Source organism: Canis lupus, chromosome 1 (assembly GCF_011100685.1).
Source record: "Canis lupus familiaris isolate Mischka breed German Shepherd chromosome 1, alternate assembly UU_Cfam_GSD_1.0, whole genome shotgun sequence".
NCBI lineage: Eukaryota > Metazoa > Chordata > Mammalia > Carnivora > Canidae > Canis > Canis lupus.
The window spans coordinates 106096770-106120204 of record NC_049222.1 but is presented as its reverse complement, the minus strand read 5'-3'; the positions used below and the strand labels follow the sequence as shown (position 1 = coordinate 106120204).

The following is a 23435-nucleotide window of genomic DNA, read 5'->3' as shown; positions in this document are numbered from 1 at the left end:
CTCTCTCTCTCTCTCTCTCTCTCTCTCTCTCTCTCTCTCTCTCTCTGTCTCATATTTTTAAAAAATAAATAGCAGATCATACCATACACGTGTACCTTGTTCTTTTCGTGCTGCATCTGGTTGCATGGTATTCTGTTGGGTGAACACTGTTCAACCATCCTCACAGGACGATGCCAGCAGTGCCTGTCGCAGAAGTTTTTGTGAGAAATGAATGGGTAGGCAGGTGTGTGCTGCACACTTGGAGAGAACCAGGGAATCTGAGTGGGACTTTGAATGAATGTGCGAAAATGAAAGGGTGGAGATAAAGGTTGACAGAAGTGAGTAAAATAAACTTTAATAAGAAACCAGTTGGGAGGACTGCCCTACAGCCCTGGTCTTGGGGATTCTGTTCCAGCCTCCAGCTCCCCCTCACCTTGGCACTGGGCCTGCTAGGGCTGGGAAGTTGGGAAGTTGATGTCCACGGTGAGGTTGGTGTAGAGGGGCTGCAGCTCCTTGGAGAGCCGCCTGTAGCCCAGCGAGTTCATGCCATCCTGCTGCCATTTGTGGTGGATTGAGGCCAGAAGGCCAGGGCTGGAGGCAGGGGCAGCTACGTGAGCCCAGGACTTAGTGACTGCCCAAGGTGGGACATCCTACCTCCAACCCCAACTTACCTCTGGGGGCTTTGCTGGTGGCTGGGGTCCTGCCCCTCTAGCATGTGGTAGCGGCCAAAGAGCAGATGGGGTCGTGAGAGTAGCATCCCGCTCAGTTGCAGCCTTACAAGGGAGAGGGCAGGGAAGCCAGAAGCCTGACTCTGATAGGGTCCCTATGCCACACACCCAGCCCTTCAGGCCATGGCGGCCAGTGTCCCCCACACCATGGAGGGACCTGCAGCCCCATGCTAGGCTCCTCAAGCAGGGCCCCCCACCTAGCAGCGATGTCATGGTCCTCATGATCCCAGTACCAGTACGAGTTGGGGAAGCCGTTTATCCTCAGGTAGTGAGTGGGGCGCAGAGCAAACACGCCCCCAAGGTAGCCGTGGTAGGGTAGCCTGGAGAGGCAGAGAGAGTTGGGGATAAGGAGTTTCAGGCAACAGGGGTCCTGGCCAGGATCTCCGAGCTTTATTTCTGAGTTTACCCTTCCCAACTCACCCCTGTGATCACCTCTCCCCTAACCCCGCAGGTACCCCCTTCCCTGATCTTGGAGTAACCCTTCCTCTGCCCCCTGAGGTGGGCCCTCACTTGACCTGGGATATCTCCTCCCCTAAATCATCTGACAGGCCCACCTTGTGACCCCTCGATGGCCCTTTCTCCTCAGACCCTAAGATAACCCTCTCCTGTCCCCTAGTCAGCCCCTTCTTTCACACATTCTCCTTCTCTGACCTCCACCATGACCCAGTCACTGACCTCCACCCTTAACACCCACATCTAAAAGGAAGTTTCTTCCCTGTCTACAAGACTTTTCCTTGGGCCCCATCATTCTTCTCCACCTGAGTTCCAGGGATCGAGGCTTAGACCCTATAGATGGGCAGGGTGAAGTCCAGGGAAGCACAGGGTCTGACTATGGTTTCCCCCAGGAGGCCCCCTCCTTCCACCTACTTGTAGTTGAACTTGTCAATGGCCACAGACACATGGGCTGGGAAGATGTCACAGATGTAGAGGTTGCGGTCATCCTCTGGGAGGAGGTTCACATCATGGAAGAAGACACAGTCCCATTCCTCCTCCTGCATGGCCTCCCAGAACCCCACATTGCGTAGCTTGCCCCGGTTGAAGGCAGTGGTGTGTACCTGGGATGGACAGAGATGCTCCATGCTCACTCACCAGTGGGCAGGAGTGTTCCCCCACCTGTCAGGCCCATCTGCTCCCCCTTTCCAGTGCCATTCTGCTTGGGCCCTATTCCCACTGGAGCTGCAAAACCCAGACCTATCCACAAGGGCACAGTTCAAAGTTTACCTCTCCTGGAAGACTTTTCCTGGATTCTCACCCCCTATCCTAGGCAGAGTCTGTATCTCCAGCCCCTCAGCTCTGTCCACAACCATTTGCAGGATTCTCAAGGATTATCTCCTTCAAGAGACCATAAACCTCCCTTCAATAGGCAGGGGTTAGGGTGAGCAGGGACCACCTACATCTGTTTCTGCCCCTACCAAAGAATGGATCTGATGCTCAGAAACCATGACAGGGTTTGCCTCTCCCTCCTCTTCCTCCATCATCATGTTCTCCTTCATCACCACCTTGTTACCATCAACACTTGCTATTATGTTCATTGCCAGCATGAGCACCATCATCTTCAGCATCTCCAAGGCGATCAACACAACCTCATATCACCTCCGTCACTCACCACATCAACATCATCCTCACCACCATCAAAACCATCATTGCCATCATCATCATCACCATCATCATTAGCTTTATCACTAAGTACCTACTATGTACCAGGCCTTGACCTCACTGCTTTAGTCATTAACTCAATGCTTCCCACAACCTAGCGATGGAAGGGTTACTATCATCCCTGTCTCATGAATGAAAAAACCATAACACTGAGTTCTCCAAGTTTATCCATAGTTATATGAGTGACAATGGGATGGATGGATGGATGATGGTCCCACACTCTGACCACACAGGTAGTAATAGGCAAGACTGAGATTCAAACAAGCATCCAAAGGGATCCTAAACCCAGTGCTTTAAATTACCACTTAGCTTCATTGCCCAACCTGGCCAGCCCTGGTTTCAGGGAGGTCTAGACTCCGTGGGACTGAGTCTTCCAGACAGCCACTTGAGCCAACCCCAGACTCAGCCAGTCTAGACCAAACCTATAGCCCCACCTCTAATTTCCCCCAAGATCTTCTTGACTCATAAATCCAGCCCCCAACCAGCCACTCTCTGGCCCAAATGCTGACGTGACTCTCCACAGCTGTGCTTGGAGACCCACCTTGTGGGTCTTTTTGCCTCTGCCCCTCCCCACCCCAGATGCACCTGGTTCACCACGTAGATGGCATAGTGCAGTTGCTGGCGCTGTAGGAAGGGGTGCAGATGGAAGAGCAGGTGCTGCAGATGTTGGACTTGCCCATAGTAGGGCACCACTACTGCTGTGTGGTGACGTGTCCAGCAGTCAGGTGGCCGGTACTGGCCCCCCAGCTCCACCAGCGGGTTCTTTTCCACCACCTGCTCCATTGTCAAGTTCTCTGGGATCATCACCTTCAAGGGGCCATCTGAGAGAGGTAAGTACCATGGATGGTCAAGGGGATCCCCTAGAAACCCCACAACCCAGTTGTACTGGGTTCCATCATGTACCCCCCACCCCAAACCATGTCCACCAGCCTTCAGAATGTGACCTTAACTTGGGAATAAGTCTATGCAGATGTAAGTGATTAAAATGTGGAAATGTTGAATTTGGGTGGGCCCTAAATGCAACAACTGGTGTCCTTATAAGAAGGTCATGTGAAGACCCAGAGAGGTGGCCATGGAGGCAGAAATTAAAGTGATGTGCCTCTAAGCCAAGGAAAGCCAAGGATTGCTAACAACCACCAGAAATTAGGAGAGAGAGAGGCATAGGATGGTTTCTCTCTCCAGAACATCCGGAAAGAACCAACACTGTCAACACCGTGATTTTGGACTTCTGGCTTCCAGAACTATGGGAGAATACCTCTCTGTTTTGTTTTTTGTTTTTTTGTTTTTTTTTCCTCTCTGTTGTTTTAAGGGTGTTTCCCCTGGGGTGGTTCTCAGGCCACCCACTCTCCCTGCACCTCAGACTGCTCCTTCCAGCACCTTCTTCCAAGGGCCCCACTGCCCACCCACCCAGCCCCAGCTGTGGCTCCTCCCCCTTTCTGTAGCAGAACATATTTTTTTCCAAAGATGCCACAACAGTATCTCTTTACCCAAATGCCCTTCTTACAACATGACTCTGATACTCCTCCCACGGAGAGGTGAGTGTATGTCCCCACTCCTTAAAATTGGGTGGGCTTTTATAACAGTTTCAATGAATGGAGTATGGCAGAAGTGACACTACATGGCTTTTGGGACCAGATCAGAGAAGGCCAAATGGCTTCTGCCTGCTTTATGTGAACACTTGCTCTTAAGCTAGCAGTTGCCGGCTAAGCTCTCAGGCCACCATACTGTTAGGAAGCCCAAACGAGCCCACTGGGAGGGCTCTGCGGAGGCTCTAAGATCATGTACAGAGAGAGAGTGGGAGTGCTTCCACCCCCTGCTTTTTTAGCTCCAGCCATATCTCACTGCAACTGTGTGAAAAACCTGGACCACGACTGCCCAACTGGGCCCTTCCCAAAACTCCCCACCCAGATACACATTAAGAATTGACGACTGTTGGGCACCTGGGAGGCTCAGTGGTTGAGCATCTGCCTTTGGCTCAGGTTGTGTTCCCAGGGTTCTGGGGTCGAGTCCCGCATCAGGCTCCCCGTAGGGAGCCTGCTTCTCCCTCTACCTATGTCTCTGCCTCTCTCTCTGTGGCTCTCATGAATAAATAAATAAAATCTTTAAAAATAATAATAATTAAAAAAGAGTTGATGACTGTTTAAAGACAGAGTTCTGGGGTGGTTCGTTATGATGCAGCCACAGATGACTAGTACACATGCTGTCACCCTTGGGTCATCAGTGCCAGGCCTGCTGCTTCTAGATCCCCCCCTACCCCCCCAAAGGAGTCTTTCTAGCTCCCCAAAACCTGAGGTAGGGTTGGGGGGACAGGATATTCTGACAAGCTTACTGATGTAAGGTGAGATGAGGGGGCAGCTAGGCAGGTCCTCCTCACTAACGCCCACAGGGTGGATCTGGCTGAGGTTGGTGTACACGTCCTGGGAAGAGGTCTGCGCAGCAGAGACCGAGACCAGAAAGGGCAACTCTTCTCCCACCGTTGGCCTGTCCTGTATCAGGACGCGCAAGAAGGAGGTGAAGCTGTGGCGGTGGCGGTTCTGGTAGAGGAATGCCCCCATAAGCAGCAGCTGTACCCCCAGAAATAATAACAGGAGCCCCCTCTGTTGTTCCATGCTGGGGAAGGAAACAGAAGGTCATTCTTTCCATCTTGCAAACCCCTCACTTTTGCCCCATGTAGCTCAGTCCCAGGGCCCTGCACCCACCCGCTCCCTGACTGTCTTTGCACAGGGGAGGGGAGGTCAGGGTGAGAGAACAGCAAGGCTGCTCAAGGCTGTGCCACCTGCATGAAGAACCTGACTCGGGCACATCTGTAGCCTCATCCCTTCCCGCCTGGTCCCCTCCAAGCCCCGTGATCACAGTGGACCCTGGCTGGTTGCTCCCCTGGGTGAGCAACTCAATCTTTCTAAGGCTCAATGTCCTTGTCTGTGAAATGGGACCTACAGCGGGTTTGGGCTCACTGGGTTGTTGCGCTAGGATGTGCAGTGTGCAATGTGACCTGGCTGCACATTATTCCAGATTGTGCCAGGTCTGCTCATATTTCCAGCACCCTGTATGAAAGGGACCTGACTCCTGTTTATTCTGGGTGCCCTTCTCTTTCCTGTAATGAGCACCTGGTAGCTCCTAGAGGCTTATGCAGCCTCTATACGTCTCCACCATGGTCTAATCATCCTGGTTTGTGGCTGTCCTGTCAACCGCCCCCATCAGAGTAGGAGTTTGCAGAGAACAGGGTTCAGGACTGACTCATCTCTGGGTCCCCGGCATTTCCGAGCACAGGATGAGTAAGTGAATGAATGACTCACCACCTGATAGACTCCTGCTCATGCTCAGCCACCGTCAGAGCCCCTCACTGGGGAGCCTTCTCCACATCCTCCCCTCTCTGCGTCAGCTCTCCTGGTCTCCTGTATCTCTGCTGTCACTGCTCTGCCACCAGACCAGGAATGATCTGTGTCCAGATCTTCCTCCGTCATCTCCCTCCCTCACCCACCTGGGAATGGGGCAGGCCCCGGCCCAGCTCAGCCCTGGGTCCCCAGCATCACCCAGCACCAGGGCTGAGTGTTTGTTCATCTCTAGTTACTAAGAACCACTTCTGTGCCAGGATTATTGAGCAAACCAACGAAGCTGCCACAAGCAAAACCAATAGAAACCTCTACTCCCCAGGAAACCCTCATTCTGGTGGGAAGGACAGGCAAGAAAACAGGTCATTTCAGAGAGCAATAAAAACCTACACATCGAAAGGGGTGGAGCAGGAAATGGATGGAAAGGAAAGAAACAGAGGGAGGCTATCTCTTTTCTGGGTGGCTGGGCAGAGGGAAGAGCAGGTGGAAAGGCCGTGAGGTAGGCAAGGAGAGAATCAAAGGGCACTGAACAGTCATACACAGGCTGGAGGCCTCGTCACTAAATTGGTGAGCAAATTTTCAGACAAACCAGAAAATTATCTCATTACAGAAATAGGCTCAGTATTATATCTCAAATGTGGGACAAGACAGTATGGGATTGGGGGCAGAAAACCCTTCAATTTTGGAGCATGGAGATATGAATCCCAATTTCAGTAGCAAATTCTCTGTTGTGAGGCAGGAATAAGAAAAAACTACCTGAAGGTAGAATGTCTCTCAGCTTCTCAGCTGAAAAGCCAGATCACAAAGGAGCGCTATTTCATAGAATACCACACAGACTTTTGAGTGACATTTCAAATTCAGATGCCCTTCTTTTCATCAAAATGAGAAGAAACCCCCACATATGGTGGAAATGCACCCTGTTCACACAAACAGGAGAAAACGGATTGTCGAGTATGTTTCGGGGGGAACGTACTGGGTGTTCAGTATGGGTGTGGTACTGGGTGGCTCAGTGGTTGGGCGCCTGCCTTCGGCCCAGGACATAATCCTGGAGTCCCAGAATCGAGTCCCACATTGGGCTCCTTGCATGGAGCCTGCTTCTCCCTCTGCCTGGGTCTCTGCCTCTCTCTCTCTCTGTCTCTGTCTCTCATGAATAAATAAAATATTTTTAAAAAGTATGCCTCAGGGAGCTCAGCTGGACTTGGTATGCACTTTGGGACCAAAAACCAGTCTTTGAAAGGTCCTGGTAGAGTTGGCGCAGCAGCAATTTATGAATGTATTTGATGAGAACAGCAGGGCTCATACTAATCCCTATTTCCCAGCGGTGAATGCTACAAGCGTGGATCGTTCCTGAGTCGGCCACCCCAGCCAGGGTCCAGCTGCTCTGTAAACATTTGGAGGTGCCAGCAGAACCTCGATGGTGACTCTATTTCCCCTTCCTCGGCAGCTTGGAGGAGCAAGGAGCCTTCCATGGCATATGTGTGCTCAGGAGCATGATTCTTCACACAGGAGTCGGCTGCATCTGTTGGTTTCTGTGGAGCCACCAACAAAGGGAATGTGTTGGACACACATCACCCAGTGTTAAGACACCCAGTGTCCAGACTTCTTTTTCCTGGTGCAGGACAGGAAGGACTACTATGGAAAGTGTGGTTTGTCTCCTGGAGAGCCCAGTAAAAAGGACCCCTCTGACTTCACAGGAAATGTGACAGGCACGTTTTGTAGACTGCAACAAAGCAATTATCTTCTGATTCCTTATTTTATCATTGATCCCTATTGCAAATACAGGGGTTATGACTTAAGACACAGTGTTACTGTCATTTGGGCTCCTGGTGGAGAAAATTTAATTATGAGCAATGATTTGAAAAAAGAAATTGGGGGAAGCATAATCATGTGACTGTAGGTATAGAAGCATGAGTGGGGATCCCTGGGTGGTGCAGCGGTTTAGCGCCTGTCTTTGGCCCAGGGCACGATCCTGGAGACCCGGGATCGAATCCCACATCGGGCTCCCGGTGCATGGAGCCTGCTCCTCCCTCTGCCTGTGTCTCTGCCTCTCTCTCTCTCTCTCTGTGTGACTATCATAAATAAATAAAAATTAAAAAAAAAAAAAGAAGCATGAGTGTGTTCCTGTTACTCCCTCAAAAAATAGAGTCCATTTCACTACTGTTGAAAGGTGAGCAAGGTAGGATAAAATCAATTGCACATTGTTTCCCAAAGTTACTTAAGATTTCAAGAAAAAAAAAAAAGCCCGACATTTTAAAGTAGCAGGAACCCCCATGCATGTTACAAGATTCAAATTAGTACACCCACATTTTCCAACTGACACGTTTCCAAGTCTCATAATAAGTTATATTTTCATTTGGGGAAAGCAATATTTTTCTGACTGCCGTGTGATATGTGTACATCCCTTAAGAGCCTACATGACCTCAGAGGCCCCAGAGTCTCCCCAAGGAGTCTCCCCATGGATCCCCCTAGGAAGCTGTCCATTCCTCCTGGTGGGTTCCTGACACATGCCTGCACCCCAGCTCTGTCTTCTGAGTCAGACTAAGGGTGGCAGTGGTTTGAGGATGACAATGCCTAGCATCTTCTGCCCCAACTGTGGCTCATTAGGTCTCTTTTCATGAAAAGGGAAAGGTAGAAGCACAGGGGATCTTAGGCTGACCTGCCATACACTACTGGCCCTCCAAGGTCCATACTCTCCAGAATGAAAATACACTGCCAACAAGAGGGAAGGTGTTGAAACCAAACCATCTAGAAGCCCCTCATTCCAAAGAAATTCTAATATTAGAAATGTGTTTCTTGGAGCATCTGGGTGGCTCAGTCGGTTTAGGCATCTGCCTTCAGCTCAAGTCATGATCCAGGGTCCTAGGATTGAGTCCTATGTCCGGCTCTCTGTTCAGCAGGGAGTCTGCTTCTCCCTCTGCCCCTCCCTTGCTCATGCATGCTCTCTCTCTCTGAAATAAACAAAATCAAGAAAGAAAAGAAAGAAAAGAAAAGAAAGAAAAGAAAAGAAAAGAAAAGAAAAGAAAAGAAAAGAAAAGAAAAGAAAAGAAAAGAAAAGAAAAGAAAAGAAAAGAAAAGAAGAGTTTCTTCTTTAGGAATGAAACCAATTTTTCTTTTCATCCGGAAATTATCTTTAAAGCTGGATCTGTTAGCTTCAGAAATACCTGCCCCAGGTCAGATTTTGTGTTCACTCTAAGGCAATCCCTAAACTTCCTGACCTCCAAGAAGGTAAGAAATGTATTCTGGTATATAGAACCTGTTTTATGTAGCAGAGGTCTTCCAAGTGGGGTGTGTATGTATACACAACTTCCTGCATGGGAATGTATTTCTATTCTACTCATTTAAGGTGATGCTAGGTTCCTGTTGGGACATTCTGTATTCAGAACCACCACAGCATGAGAGTTTAGTGGAGTTAATTTAAAATTCAACCACGGGGATCCCTGGGTGGCTCAGCGGTTTGGCGCCTGCCTTTGGCCCAGGGCGCGATCCTGGAGTCCCGGGAGATCCTGGAGTCCCGGGATCAAGTCCCACATTGGGCTCCCAGCATGGAACCTGCTTCTCCCTCCTCCTGTGTCTCTGCCTCTCTCTCTCTCTCTATGTCTATCATAAATAAATAAATAAATCTTTAAGAAAAATAAAAAAATAAAAAAATAAAATTCAACCACAATGTTTTCAGGGACAAGTTTTTCAAGTTACACTGGATAAAATATCCAGGTAAAAATTTATGAACCCCAATTTTAGAATTGGTATGCATTTTTCTCTTAGGTACTTAAAGCCTATTTGAGTCATGTCATAAAATATTTATCCCATTAACAGCCAATCTTCATCTCATATCACCTTGTAAAATGTGTAACATTTTCCACCTCTGAGTAACAAAACAAAACAAAACAAACCTCAATGTTGAAAAATGTCAGGTGCCACTCGTCTTGTTCAAATTTTCCATAGCTTTACAGTTTTTTGTCTGCTTGATGAATTCATGAGAAATTTATATTCAAATATCGCAGTGCTTCTAGAATTTGTCAGTTTCTCCTCCTCATCCTGCTAATTTGGGTTTTATTTCTTTGGAGACTGTTTTGTTAGGTACATCCAAGTTTAGAATTGTTTGATCATCCTGGTTATTCCTTGTTCATCTGGGATGACACACTTTATTACTCCCAGTGCGTTTTGGCTCAAAAATCTGTTTAGTGGTTGTAGCTGAACTTAGATTTCTTTGTGCTGTTTTCCAGTGTCTTTTCCTCTCCTCTTGTGTTCACACTTTTGAGTCTTTACTTATTAGATGTGGGTGTCATGTGTACAGCACATAGCTTTTTTCTCAACTCTCCTGGTGATTGAGACAATTTTGCTAGTTTCTAATCTCACAGCAAATCTTATTTATTAAATGATTTTCATTTTTTGAGGAATCTCTGTACCCAACGTGGGGCTCAACCTTATACTGCAAGATCAAAAGTTGGATGCTTTTCTGAGACTGAACCACCAAGTCATCCCCACAGCATATATATATTTTTTAATTTTATTTATTTATTTGAGAGGGAGAGAGAGGGAGAGTGAGCTAGAGGGCAGGGGGAAGGAGAAGCAGACATCCTGCTGAGCCCTGAGATCATGACCTGAGCCCAAGGCAGACACTTAGCTTAACCACTTAACAGACTAAGTCACCCAGGTGTCCCTCCTACAGCAAATCTTATTTTAAAATATTTATTAACAAATTCCCCTAATTGGGACACCTGGATGGCTCAGTGGTTGAGCGCCTGCCTTTGTTCAGGGTGTGATCCTGAAGTTCCAGTATCAAGTTTCACATGGAAGGGGGGGTGAGGCGGCCTGCATATACCCTGCTTCTCCTCTCTCTGCCTTTGTCTCTGCCTCTGTCTCTCGTGAATAAATAAAATCTTAAAAAAAAAAAAACAACAATTTTCCCTAACCTAAACCAATACTAAGCTTTTAGATTTTATAAACTAATATAATCCACAAAGGTAGTCTTGATCTTAAAAGAATACTAACGCATTGTGGGCCTTTCATTTCCAAAGCCACCCTTTGATTTCACAAGTAAGGATATTGATGCCTAAAGTCACTCAGGTGTAAGAAAAGAGCATGAATTTTAGGGGCACCCGGGTGGCTCAGTTGGTTCAGCATCTACCTTTGGCTTAGGGTCATGATCTCAGGGTCCCAGGATTGAGTGCCACATCCAGTTCTCTGCTCAGCAGGGAGTCTGCTTCTCCCTCTCCCTCTGCCCCTCCTCCTGCTCCCTCAGATAAATAAAATCTAAAAAAAGAAAAAGAGCATGAATTTGAGCCCAAGCCTGTGTGTGTGCAACTCCGAAGTTCTTTCCATTGCCTGGCTGGGGGTGTCTTGGGGGATGAGGGTGGTAGAGCTCAGGGAAGGTTTCCCCAAAGAGGTAGCATTCTGGGTATGTCCCGAAGGATAAGCAGACATTCGCCACCCATACCCAGGGAGGGAAAGGCACTCTAGGCAGAGAGAGATGGAGGTACCAGAGAGCCCGGTGTGCCTAAATCATGGTGGTAATGGTACCTCTCATCTTTGGAGCACTTACTATGGCCCAAGAGCTGTTTTAAGCAGTCATCAAATGTTCCCTCTTCTCAGTCTCAGCATTACTGGCATTCTGGGCATGTTAGTTCTTTGCTATAGGGGCTCTCCTGTGTATTAGAGATTTCTAACACTTCTGGATGCCAGTATCCGCCAACTCCAGCTGTGACCACCAAAAATGTCTCCACCAAATGTCCTCTGGAAGTCAAAATCATGTCAGGTTGAGAACCAGTGCTCTCATCGTATGAGGGCTGTACTATTATTTTTTTTTAAATTTTATTTATTCATGAGAGAGAGAGAGAGAGAGAGAGGCAGAGACACAGGCAGAGGGAGAAGCAGGCTCCATGCAGGAGCCCGATGCAGGACTCAATCCTGAGACTCCAGGACCACACCCTGAGCCACCCAGGAATCCCTACTATTATTATTTCTATCTCACAGGTGAGAAACTGTAAGTTGTCCACAGTTCCACAACTAGGATGGTACTCCCAGGATCTGAACCAAGTTGCTTCTGCTCTTAACCACCATACCACACGGCAAACTTCCTGGGTTCTGTGCTCACTGGGGCGCAAATCACAGGAGACAAGAAAAGAGGGGCAGGCTAGGGGCAGCTCAGGAAGGGCCTTGAAAGCCTTGCCTGCTCTGTACCTGGCCTTGTGCCTGGATGCTGGGACCCAGGTGCAAATCCAACTAAAGCCCTCTCTCAAGGAGCTCCCAATACAAAGAGACACCGAAAGTCACAGATAGCCACAGCCCAAGGTGACAGGGCCTCTGACAATGTCAGGGACCAGGGGCTGTGTGAGCCCAGAGATGGTTTATTAATGCAGTGCAAGTGAGGACAGGTCCTGCAGGCTTTCTAGAGGGAGTACATCCACGTGGCTACCTGGATGAGAAATAGGAATCAGTGTGGTGAGGAGGAGGGGTGAAGAAGGGTCTTCAGGAAGGGAGGATGGCACGTGTAAACACCTGGCAGAAAAGTTACTTCACTGGCAATTGTGGGGGAACTGCCAGAGGCTCAGGAGGCTGAAAAGTCATCAGGGGCCTGGTTGCAAACACCAAGCTGAGAGACTCAAACTTACCCTGCAGGTGATGAGAAGCTACATTCTCCTGCCCTCTCCAGAAGCCCCTGACACCAACTTACAGTCTTTCCCACTGGAATATTGTGTTGCAACAAACAAAACATAAAATGTTTGCAAAGCATCCATGAGATACCTCTGTCCAAACTGTGCCAACACACTGGTGAATATGGCCACTAAGGACTAGTGGGACTGGTCCAGCTCTCAACTGGATTACCAATTACTGCTGCGCCAGGGAAGTGACATGAGGAACCAGAACACCCCGGCCTCAAGCACTTACTAAGCACCAACCACTGGTCTTAATGTTTTACAGAGGTTAACTCAGTTACTTCTTTAACCCAACAACACTATTATCATCTCCACTAGGCAGAGGACACTCAAGCACATACTTTTCATCACTTACTCAAGGTCACACAACTAAGCAAGTGGCACAGGGAGTCAACTGGCAGGCTGGCTTTCACATCCTCTTTTTGTCAATGATGTCCAGTTTGAGATAAACCTTTCTGTCAATTTCTCAGTACAAAGTGTGTGGGTGGTGTTAAGATCTGCTCAAATACATAGTGAAAGAGACTTGCAAAGCAGGAGACTAAAACCAACACAGAACCACCTAAATTTGTATACTAGTTGTGGGGTTAGAAAACCAAAGTACAGCACAGCAGAATACCACTTAGGCCATGGTTCCTCAACTTTGGCACTATTGTTCTGAACCAGAAAATTTGTTGCAGTGAGAGGCCATCCTGCACACACTATGTTTACCAGCATCCTTGGCCTCTACCTACCAAACGCCAGTCACATCCTTCCCTGCTTCCTTGTTGTGACAACCACAAATGTCTCCAGATAGTGCCAACTGTTCTCTGAGGTACAAAACCACCCCCAAGCTGAGGAGTGACTTAAAGACTCTCAGTAGATTGCCTGAGGTTTTGACATTCTCACCTCACTCCTTTCTTTAAGAGAAAAATTAAGCCTGGTCACCAGTGGGAAGCTGTCCCCAGTCATTAGAATAAATGGGATGAAAGTCTACTGTTTGGTGAACACACACTTTCCATATTAACTCATATTAACTCAGTCTGTGAGGCACATTCTGTTATTAACCTCCACTTTACGGAGGAGGAGCACATGCCAATTGCTCAGCAAGTGCTATTCTATCCCTCATGTCCTGGCTCGCAGCACTTTTAACAGCTGGTCATCTGTATCTCTCCAGCCAGGCCTGACACTCCAGTGTCCCCGAGGGTCAACCCTCGTGACAGCTTCGGACACCCAAATGTCCCCCATCACCCTTCATTCTCAATCCTCCCTATCGAGGGTCTCACAGGGGGAGACAAGAAATAACACTCAGGAGGAGGGCAGTTTGGGGGCTGCAAAGCGGCTGAGGGGGGGAGAGGGTGCTGACTCCTGGGAGACTGCACCCTAACCCTGGGACCAACCCTCATTGGTCTCACCTGCCCTCTCTCTCGAGCTCTGCCTTCAACCCCACAAGCCCGGAGGGGCGCGCACTTGTCACTGAGCCACGCCTGCGGGTAACTGCTCACCGGGGTCCCGCCCCGAGCCTGGCGCGCGCGTGGCGAAGCGCAAACCGCTCGGGTCAGCTCCGCGCCCGCACAGCCCGCCGGCCGCAGGGCCCTGGACCGCGTTCGCTGGCGCGCCCACGCCCACTCCCACGACCGTGGGGGCGCGCGGAGAAGCCCACCCTGTGCCCCGGGCGACGCGGCCCCATCCCTGCAATCTACGCCGCGGTCGCGCTGCCTCTCCCTTGCGCACCCCTATTCCCTTTCTCCCCTCCACCCTGACAACTCTCCACCCGCACCTCAAGCCCTATCATACTCCCATAAAGGCAGAAAACCGAAAAGGCAACCATTCCCTCTCTAGAATGAAGTGCACAGCGGGCTGCAGGACACGGGAATCAGGCCCCTGCTCCTGCTTTTGCGCAGGCGCAGCCGGAGACGCGCCGGACTGACCCGGAGCACCCGAGGAGCCGTGGGCGGCGCGCATGACGTCACTGCGAGGCTCGCAGGGTGTGGGCCCAGCTGGCTTCCGAGCTGTAGGAGCTTTGGGCCAAACTGCCCCAAGGGCACCTGGGAGTCGTAGGCAGGGAAACCCAAAGCCTTCTGGTAGTCGTAGTCCCTTCACCGTTTCCGCGTTTTCTCGGAGCCTGGACTTTCCTGCGCGGGTTCTGCTCACGTGAGTGCCTCCTTCCTCGATGGGCCGATCCTGGCCCTTTGTAGTGCTAGAGTGTTAGGAGTTGAGGATCTCCTATTCTTCTCCCACGCATTCCGGTAGGTGTCCCTGGAGACATGGCACTCCTCTCCGTGATCCCCCAGCGCCAATCTCTGGCGACTCTCTGGGCGGAAGTGCCCTAAGCAGCTGGTGTCCCTGCTGATCCGCTTTGGACTCTGCCTCGGTTCTGACCCCTCGTTTCCATCCCGCAACCTGAGGACGGTTCCAACGCACCCTCCTCTATCCTGGTTACAACCTGCATAGTTGTAGAGTGATCGGGGCCGGCGTTGGGGGAGCGTCAGGCGGCCGTGGGAGCCCAGCGGAGGCGCCAGACCCAGCCCAGGGTCCCAGAAGGACTTCCAGAGCAAAGGACCTCAAAACTTACCATGCCCAGACAGAATTACAGAGGCCTAAACCTCTGGCTCGCACAGTATTTACCTATTCTTCCCTCTTCCACCTCCTTCCCCACGAAATGGTCCCCTGTTCTTCCCCGTGCTGAAGCCAGAACCTTTGTCAGCCCCCTGCTTCTCTCACCTACTGCCTCGTTCAACCAACTCTTGTGCGAGTCCCACTTGCTCTATTTCCAGAAGAGATCCAGACCACTTCTCTCCACCTCCACTGCCTCTACTCAGTCCTAAGCCACATTATTGTTCATCTGGATTGTTGCAGGAGCCTCTTCATTGGTCTGCCCGTGTCTACCCTCGCTACTCTCCACCCTCTATTTGCGCGCAGCAGCAGCCCCAGGATCTTGTTAAAATATAAATCAGATCCTGTCACTGCACAGATTACAACTATCCAATGGTTCCCATCTCATCCAGAATAAAATCTAAGCTCCTCACCCTGCCAACCTCCAAGGCCTAGATCTTCTCCCCTCTTCAGCCATAAATCACTTTCCAAAAAACTGAACACAGGTCCTGCCTCTTCGGTCTTTGCATTTGCTATTAACTCTATCTGGAACATTCTTCCCACCTTGATGTAATGCCTGATTCCTTACCCTTCTAGCCTGAGCTCAGAGGATAATTCCTTCATATTACTTCTTATATTTGTAAAGTATCTTGGTTATTTATTTATCCATGGGTTGGCTCCTCCACTAAACTTGTTGCCTGCAACCCTTCCTATTTTGATCACTGCTGGCCCAGTGCCTAACACATGTTAGGTAGATGGGAGGCAATGAATGGATACTTGTTGAATGAATGAATGAATGAATGAATGAGTGAATAATGAACGCTTAACCTGAGACTTGAAGGTGCCAAGCCTGCACAAGTGCTGGGAGAATATTCCAGGCAATGGGTGTACTCAGCGCTATCCAGGCCGCCTCTCCGGAGGCGACGACCCCGCAAATCGGAATCCGCATGTAACCTGCCTCTCGCTCTCCCTGTCCAGGAGAAGCCAACTCCTTCCCGCCCGCCCGGAACCCGCGATGCCCGCCCCGCAGTGCTCCTCTTGCCACGCGGCGCGCGCCGCCCTCCGCCGGCCGCGCTCCGGCCAAGCGCTGTGCGGCGCCTGCTTCTGCACCGCCTTCGAGGCCGAGGTGCTGCACACGGTGCAGGCGGGCCGCCTGCTGCCACCCGGCGCCGTAGTGGCCGTGGGCGCCTCCGGCGGCAAGGACTCCACGGTGCTGGCGCACGTGCTGCGCGAACTGGCGCCGCGCCTGGGCGTCTCGCTGCGCCTGGTGGCCGTGGACGAGGGCATCGGCGGCTACCGCGACGCGGCGCTGGCGGCCGTGCGGCGCCAGGCGGCGCTCTGGGACCTCCCGCTCACCGTCGTGGCCTACGCGGACCTCTTCGGGGGCTGGACGATGGACGCGGTGGCCCGCAGCACCGCCGGCTCCGGCCGCAGCCGCGCCTGCTGCACCTTTTGCGGGGTGCTGCGGCGCCGTGCGCTGGAGGAAGGGGCGCGCCTCGTGGGAGCCACGCACATCGTGACAGGTGAGCACGGGCCCTGCGGCCGAGGGGCAAAGGGGGTACCCTTAAGTGGTGAAGGAGCCGCTGGGTGTGCCCTGGGGGGAGGAGCTGCACATGGGGAAGGGGATGTGCGTGCCCCCTGAAGGTGCGTGCCTGGCATGGGCGCGGCCAGCTTTTGAGTCACTGTGATCGATGGCATTGGCAGCTGCAGGGTGGAGGGGTAGTCTCCAGGGGCTTGGTTCCCTACATTAAGAAAAAATGACATTCTTTGTGTCCCCGTTCACAAAAGAAGGGGAATGAAGTGGTCCCACCCTTCAGAAGCCAACTGTAGTCTGGAATACAACTGTCTTTGAATTCCTTTTTTTCTGTCAGCCTCTCCTCTGTGATGACCCTTATTCTCTCCTGGTCATCACTTCAACACATAATTCTTGACCACTTACTGTGTACCTGTAAGCTACAAAGCCCAGAGCAATGCCTAATTTCAGTTTCCTCTTCTGTAAAATGGGGTTGTTAATAATATTGAGGTCCTAGGGTTGTTGGGAATTAGGTTATGTGTGCAGCACTTGGACCAGAGACCGGAAACCAGTAGATATTGCAGAAATGTTTGCCATTGTGATGCTGCACTAGACGGTATCTCTTCCTGCTCTTCTCTCACACGTATAATTAGAACCTGAGAAGTGCTACTGGGAAAATCATAGACTTTGCCAGCTTCTAATAGAAGCATCCAGTTGAAGGAAGAAGAGTAGGGGTTAGGGGTTAGGAAGCATCTAGAGTGAGCTGAAGGCCACCCAGTAACCAGTGAAAGGCAGACAGAGGGGCAGATTATAAGCAGAGGAAACAGTTTATGCAAAGGCCCTGAGAAGGGTTAGTGTGCCAATTCAAGAAGCCCTAAGAACACCAGTGTTCTACTGTCTGGACTATACAGGCTCCAGTATAAAATAATAAGATGCAGAATAAGAGATTTAGCTTGTTTTATGGTGATTGTTGTGTAAATATTCCCTTTCTCCCTGGTCTTTCTGAATGCCGTGATGTGCATTCCCAGAGGCACTGGGGCAAGGGCTCACTTGAGAGTCTCCATTAACTTAAATGCTGCTTTGGCTCCTGTGCAGTGTGAAGCACACTTCTGAGACTGAAATGTTTGTAGCCTAAAGCACTTTTACTACCTTCCTGAAAAGGCAACTAGCACAGGGCGGGCGGGGATGGTGATAAGTGGGTGCCAGATGAGGGCACCCCGAATTGCTCCCCGGGAACCTGTGTGTGTTCCCCTCTTCTTTCTCACTGTGACCACCGTCAGCCTCCACCTGGCTGTCCCGGGGCGCCCAGGGGTCTCCATGGCCCCGTGCGGCCCTCCCTGCTGGTCTCCGGGCCCCTCCCCGTCTCCCCGCCCGGCTGCCCCGCGGTGCGCCCCCACCTCACCGGCTCCCCCTCTCTCCCCCAGGCCACAACGCCGACGACATGGCAGAGACGGTGCTCATGAACTTCCTGCGGGGCGACGCGGGGCGGCTGGCCCGGGGCGGGGGCCTGGGCTCGCGGGGCGAGGGGGGCGCGTTGCCGCGCTGCCGCCCGCTGCAGCTGGCCTCGCAGAAGGAGGTGGTGCTGTACGCGCACTTCCGTCGCCTCGACTACTTCTCCGAGGAGTGCGTCTACGCGCCCGAGGCCTTCCGCGGCCACGCGCGCCACCTGCTCAAGCTCCTGGAGGCGGCGCGGCCGTCGGCGGCGCTGGACCTGGTGCACTCGGCCGAGCGCCTGGCCCTGGCCCCGGCCGCGCGGCCCCCGCCCCCCGGCGCCTGCTCCCGCTGCGGGGCGCTGGCCAGCCGCGCGCTCTGCCAGGCCTGCGCCCTCCTGGACGGCCTGCAGCGCGGCCGGCCCCGGCTGGCCATCGGCAAGGGGCGCGACGAGGAGGGGCCGCCCCCGCCTCGCAGAGACCCGCGCTCGGCGCCGGGCCCCGCCGCCGCCGCCGCCGCCGCCGCCGCCGGGGAGTGCGGGGCGGCCTGTGAGGGGCGCTGCGCCCAGGCCTCGGTGTGACTGCGGGAGGCCGCTGACCCCGCTGACCCCGCAGGAGCTGAGGCCGGGACCCCTGGGTCGGAAGGAGGAGGGAGCAGGGGGCTGGGAGCCAGGACTCCTGGGTGCGAGGGAGGAGGGGCTGGGGCAGGGACCCCTGGGTGTGAGGGAGGACGGAGGAGGAGGCAGGGACCCCTAGATCTGAGGGAGGAGGGGCTGGGGGCCTGGACTCCAGGGTGTGAGGGAGGAGGGGCTGGGGGCCTGGACTGGTGTCAGGGAGGAGAGAACTGAACAACCTTCCATTCCAGAGCCAGTAGAAATTAGAGGGCTGCTTGCCTAGTACTCTGCCAGGTTCTGGGCATGCTCGGGAGAGTCCTAACCCTCCTTTAGGACCCACTATGTGTCATGTTTGCCAGGAGCGGGTAAAGCAAAACCGCTTCCCTTGATGGGCTCTCTCATTTACAGTAATCAGGATGCTTATCTTTGAGTGCTGTGCATACTGCAGATGCATCCACACCACAATCTCACTGGCTGTTGCCCGAGGTCAGGTGACTGGCCAGAGGTCACCTAGCTGGAGACAGATAATATTGGAGCCTCACACGCAGATATGCGCCTAAAGCTCTTCAAAACAGTGGATTTGCTCCCCACCCCCACCTGAATCTCTCCTGGTGTCTCTGTGTGATGCATGAGGAGCAGCTGGGTGGGCTCCCCAGACCTCAAATTATGGAGGCAGAGCTGGGTGAGCCTCAGTCAGTGACTTGACCTCTCTGGTCTTCAGTTTCCTCCTCTGAAATGAAATCACCACCCACCCACCCCATCAAAGCACCGTTGGATGGATTTGATAGTGTCCTTAATATATGCTGGCCAACTTTGTGGGTCATATTACATTTTGGCCACCAGGGTTCTCTGGGTTTCAGAGTCTGCACTTCCAGAAGGGTGTGAGGCCAGAAGCTTCCTTGCATGACCCCTGGAGAGACACCTGGAGTTCTCAGTACCCTCTCCAAGTTGCTGGCCTGGCCCTTTGTCAGGAATGCCCTCCCTTTCCGTACACCTTCTCAAATCCTCCAAGATACTTCTAGAAACCTTCCTGACTCTCTCTTCTCACCTGCCCAGCCTGGGACGTAGGACTCTTCCCAAGTCCCAGCCCCTGAGTCCTGCCCTCATATGTGGCTGTCCACAATCTGGTTCTTGTTCTCCCTAACTGGACTGAGGTTTAAGAGCAGACCCCCCACCCCACCAGATAACCAACATCATTTATTCGCTATTTATTGAGTCCCTAATGTGTGCAGGAGCTTTTCTAGATATTGTTGGGGGAAAAAAATACAAAAACCTCTCACTCAGGGCTTTTGTTGGCTTGGTCAGTGGAGCATGTGACTCTTGATCTTGGGGTCATGAGTTCAAGCCCCACATTGGGTGTAGAGATTACTAAAAATAAATAAACTAAAAAAGGGGCACCTGGGTGGCTCAGTGGTTGAATGTCTGCCTTTGGCTCAGGTTGTGATCCTGGGGTCCTGGGATCGAGTCCCGCATCGGGCTCCCTAAATGGAGTCTGTTTCTTCCTCTGCCTATGTTTCTGCCTCTCTGTGTGTGTGTGTCTCTCATGAAGAAATAAATAATCTTCAAAACAAAACAAAACAAAACAAACCAACCCTCTCACTCCCAGAGCTTAAGAAAGCCAAAGCTTTCTTTGGTATTGCTGGAGAAAGCCAAAGCCAAATCAGTATGTAATAGGCATCTGATAATGCACGCTATGAATAACAAAGCAGCTTAAGGGGAAAGGGCATGAGGGGGTGCTATTTCAGTTTGGGAGGTCAGGCCCCTTTTAAGAAAGTGAACAGAAACCAAAATAAAGCAAGGTCAGTTTCTAGCCATGACAGAGTATCTTGTGTCAGAACAACACTTCCGCTGAGACCAACTGGAAAAGAAAAAATAGATATATAACAAAGCGATCTATTTGAAGACATCAAAGAGCTACCAGGGCAGCCAGGATCCCACAGAAGAGGCTCATTCTGCTGGAGGGACCAGGAGGCTAAGGAATAGGCAGAAAGCACAGGCTGAGAGGCCATGGATCTCGGTGGAGCATTCAACAGTGTGCTGGGACTGGAGACAGATTTGGAGTCTAGGGCTACACGGGCAGGGACTCCAGGGACCAGAATCTGGGGTGAAGGGAAGAGTGTTGAGGTCGGCCGGACACTGCATTTTCCCTGGACAGTCTCATGGAATCAGGTAAAGTTTGATGTTCAGGGTCTCGTAAAAAGTCGAGGCCCAGTAAGCACCTGTTAGGACCCCAGTAAGATTACAAATTAGAAGTAAGGCCCACCTAGAAGTAGACCCACCCACAAAAACACCAGAACCTAGCTTCAAATACTCAATCCCAGACCAGGTTAAGAAGATTCCTACCCTGCTGGCAAGCAAGAGTAGGGTAGCCCTGTAGAGTTGTAAAGGGATGCTCTCTCTTCCTTGCCTGCCTCCTCCACAACCACCCCCCACCCCATACACACACACTCCCAGCTCCTCACATGGAGAAAGGGGCTGAGTGCTCTAATAAATCCCTCGTCTTAGCTCCCTCCCTAGGTGCTTCCCTAACTGCACCCACTCATACAGCTATGACAAATTCTAGAGACAATTTTAGATTCTGTATAGTATTCTCTTCCTCCAGAATCTATTTCTTGCCTGTAGCAGGCAGGGCATTTCAATGCAATCAGGGATCAAGGGAGTTTAAAACCCAGCTTCAGTCCTTATGGGGTGAACTTTTTTTCCAGTCTACCCTCACTGGTAGTCCCAGCTACAGGACTGTAATGGAGCCAGGGCCCCTCCCGCTTGGCAAACCCTCAACTGTCTTTCTTCTCTAGCCCTCCTGACACTTGTAAGGTCCTACGTAGCTTCTCAGTAACTGCTCAGAATTGGCAATCTAGCGGGGAAAGGGGGCTTTAAATACGTGGCTCATGTCTTTTAACTTCCTGCTTCTTCCATCTTCACTGTGCAATTTTCTCTGTCAACTCCAAACATCTGAAAAATTGTATCCAGGTTGTCTGATATTTGTTTTTTTCCACAAGGAAGGTTGGTTTGAAATACCCTGACAGGCCACTGTCAGAATCGTGTAACCTGAACTAGAGAGTTTGCCAAGCTTCCTATGTGTGCTGAGTGCCATTACCAGAAGGTTCTGGGATCCCACCCACTGAGGGGCTCCCCACAGGTCTTGTTTCTCCCAGAACCAGCTAACCACCCCCAACTCATGAGCCAGACCACAGTATTGTTTGCTCTGAAGCTGTACCAGCTCTGGAGCAAGTCACCCAATAGATGGATCAGGAGTCCGTATGCCTTCCTGCTCTAGGCCCCACACACACCCCACCCCCTATATCCCCATGCACCCCATCTTCATGTCCTCTTCTAGTGCTAGCTCCAGCTGGTACCTGCTGTTGTTACAAACAGCTTGAATGTCCCCTCATCCCACATCTGGGCACCTTTCATGCTCTGGGAGCAGTTGCTGGTCTGGAGGTCTCAGAGGAAGTGGATTTTTGTGGCCCTGTTGTTGCACATTTAGATTCTATTATGTGTGCTCACTGGAGCATCAGGTGAGGATCCTCCTTCCCAGAACCAATAGCCACGCACTGGATCTGGGCCTACCTCAGCCCATCTTGAGGTGGAGAAGATTCAAGCACACACAGAACCGTCTGCGTCATCACAACCATAGAAGTGTGTTGGAGGGAGGGTAACTCAGGATAATTCCTTCTCAGTAAAAGTTGTGGGGTGTCCTACCCCCTTCACCGGGCCCTGGCATGGGAAGATCAGGTTCCCCCCATACCTAGACTCTAGGGTCCCCAGGGTGAGGATGTCAGGTATCTGGGTTAGCACCGAGGAGGAGAGGGAGAGGCCCAGAGCTCAGAAAAATGACACAAGGAGAATCTCTCAAGCCAACCCAATCCCCTGGCTGAGGCCCTTCCCCTAATTGTCACAGCCAGAGATCGTGTTTTCCGTTTGTGATGGTATCTTTTAAGAAATCTCTTCTCCAAGGAGCAATATCCTAGTCTCCCTCATCCTAGTACTTCTGTTGCTCACAGAACAGTCACAGGTGGAGGTCCCCAAGGAAACAGCCCGAGGTCCAGGGTCCTCTCCTGCAGCTTCAGACCTGGTCTGTTTGTGGGCTCAGGAGGAATGTGGTATGTATTGGCCCCTCCCACAAATCAGAAGATGTAGGCTATTCCAGAATAAACACAGAAATCTCAGGGTGAAAGAAGGTCGGAGCATGAGGATCCACTTTGTCCTATACCATGTTCTTGTTTCTCATACTTGCAGCTCCTACCCTGCATGCTTCTCCAAGTTGTGCCTCAAATGGAGACCTAAGCTCTTCTGTGAAATCACAAGTCCTACAGCCCTCTTACCACCCCCCCTTGCCCCACGCTCCCAGCAAGGGGAGCAGCAGCAGTAGCTTGGGCTTGGATGGGGCAGGTCTGGGCCCCCGACACCGCCAGATCAATCCTTTCCAGCTGGAGATCAGAAGCAGTGGACCTGGGGCACCTGGGTGGCTCAGTGGTTGAGCGTCTGCCTTTGGCTCAGGTGGTGATCCTGGGGTCCTGGGATCAAGTCCCACATCGGGCTTCCTGCTTGGTGGGGAGTCTGCTTCTCCCTCTCATGTTCTGCTCTCTCTCTCTCAAAAAAAAAAAAAAAAAAAAAGCATCTCCTCACTGTCACCACAGTTGTCCCCGAGCTGCATCTTCTTCCCAGATTACGGCTGTTTAGATTACCACAGCACCTAATAGTGGTTCCTGCTCCCTACAGTTCCTTACCCCCCACCATTCCCCCCCACCACCTTCCCTACTACCCCCTCCCACCAACCTCAGGGCCTGACTGAGGCCTTCCCCTCATCTGAATATTTAATTTTCAGATAAAATGAAGGAAAACTTAGAATTTATCTCTGTGACCCACCGGCTCCCAATATAACATCTCATCCAGGCTTCTTTTTTTAAAGATTTTATTTAATTATCCATGATAGACACACAGAGAGAGGCAGAG

At 51.5% G+C, this 23435-nt stretch overlaps 2 protein-coding genes across 13 annotated transcripts in view; one reads left to right on the top strand and one right to left on the bottom strand.

The window, feature by feature from the left end:
* LOC476397 (beta-1,4-galactosyltransferase 3-like) overlaps window positions 1–13894 on the bottom strand; it is a 29460-nt gene extending 15566 nt beyond the window's left edge. For 3 of the 12 annotated variants that reach the window (XR_005354482.1, XM_038527979.1, XM_038527978.1), the window contains exons 1-7: window positions 6669–6751; window positions 4693–4973; window positions 2949–3184; window positions 1575–1762; window positions 905–1027; window positions 651–752; window positions 96–183 (exon numbers count right to left, since the gene is read on the bottom strand). Coding sequence is in view for 9 of the 12 variants with exons in the window: in XM_038527979.1 (XP_038383907.1) it covers window positions 96–183; window positions 651–752; window positions 905–1027; window positions 1575–1762; window positions 2949–3184; window positions 4693–4973; window positions 6669–6736 (1086 nt within the window). In the remaining 3 variants the exon portion in view is untranslated. Of the gene's footprint in view, window positions 1–82; window positions 184–308; window positions 571–650; window positions 753–904; window positions 1028–1574; window positions 1763–2948; window positions 3185–4692; window positions 4974–5659; window positions 5781–6668; window positions 6752–11237; window positions 11429–13742 lie in introns of those variants that run through there. The other 9 variants (XR_005354481.1, XM_038527971.1, XR_005354480.1 and 6 more) reach the window with 8 other exon arrangements.
* Window positions 13895–14303: 409 nt separating this feature from the next.
* Window positions 14304–18446, top strand: LOC484342 (cytoplasmic tRNA 2-thiolation protein 1-like). The gene is made up of 3 exons (XM_038525538.1): window positions 14304–14481; window positions 15901–16445; window positions 17860–18446. Exons 2-3 carry the CDS (start codon window positions 15938–15940, stop codon window positions 18444–18446), a joined length of 1095 nt encoding a protein of 364 aa, XP_038381466.1. The 5' UTR covers window positions 14304–14481; window positions 15901–15937.
* The last annotated feature ends 4989 nt before the right edge of the window (window positions 18447–23435 follow it).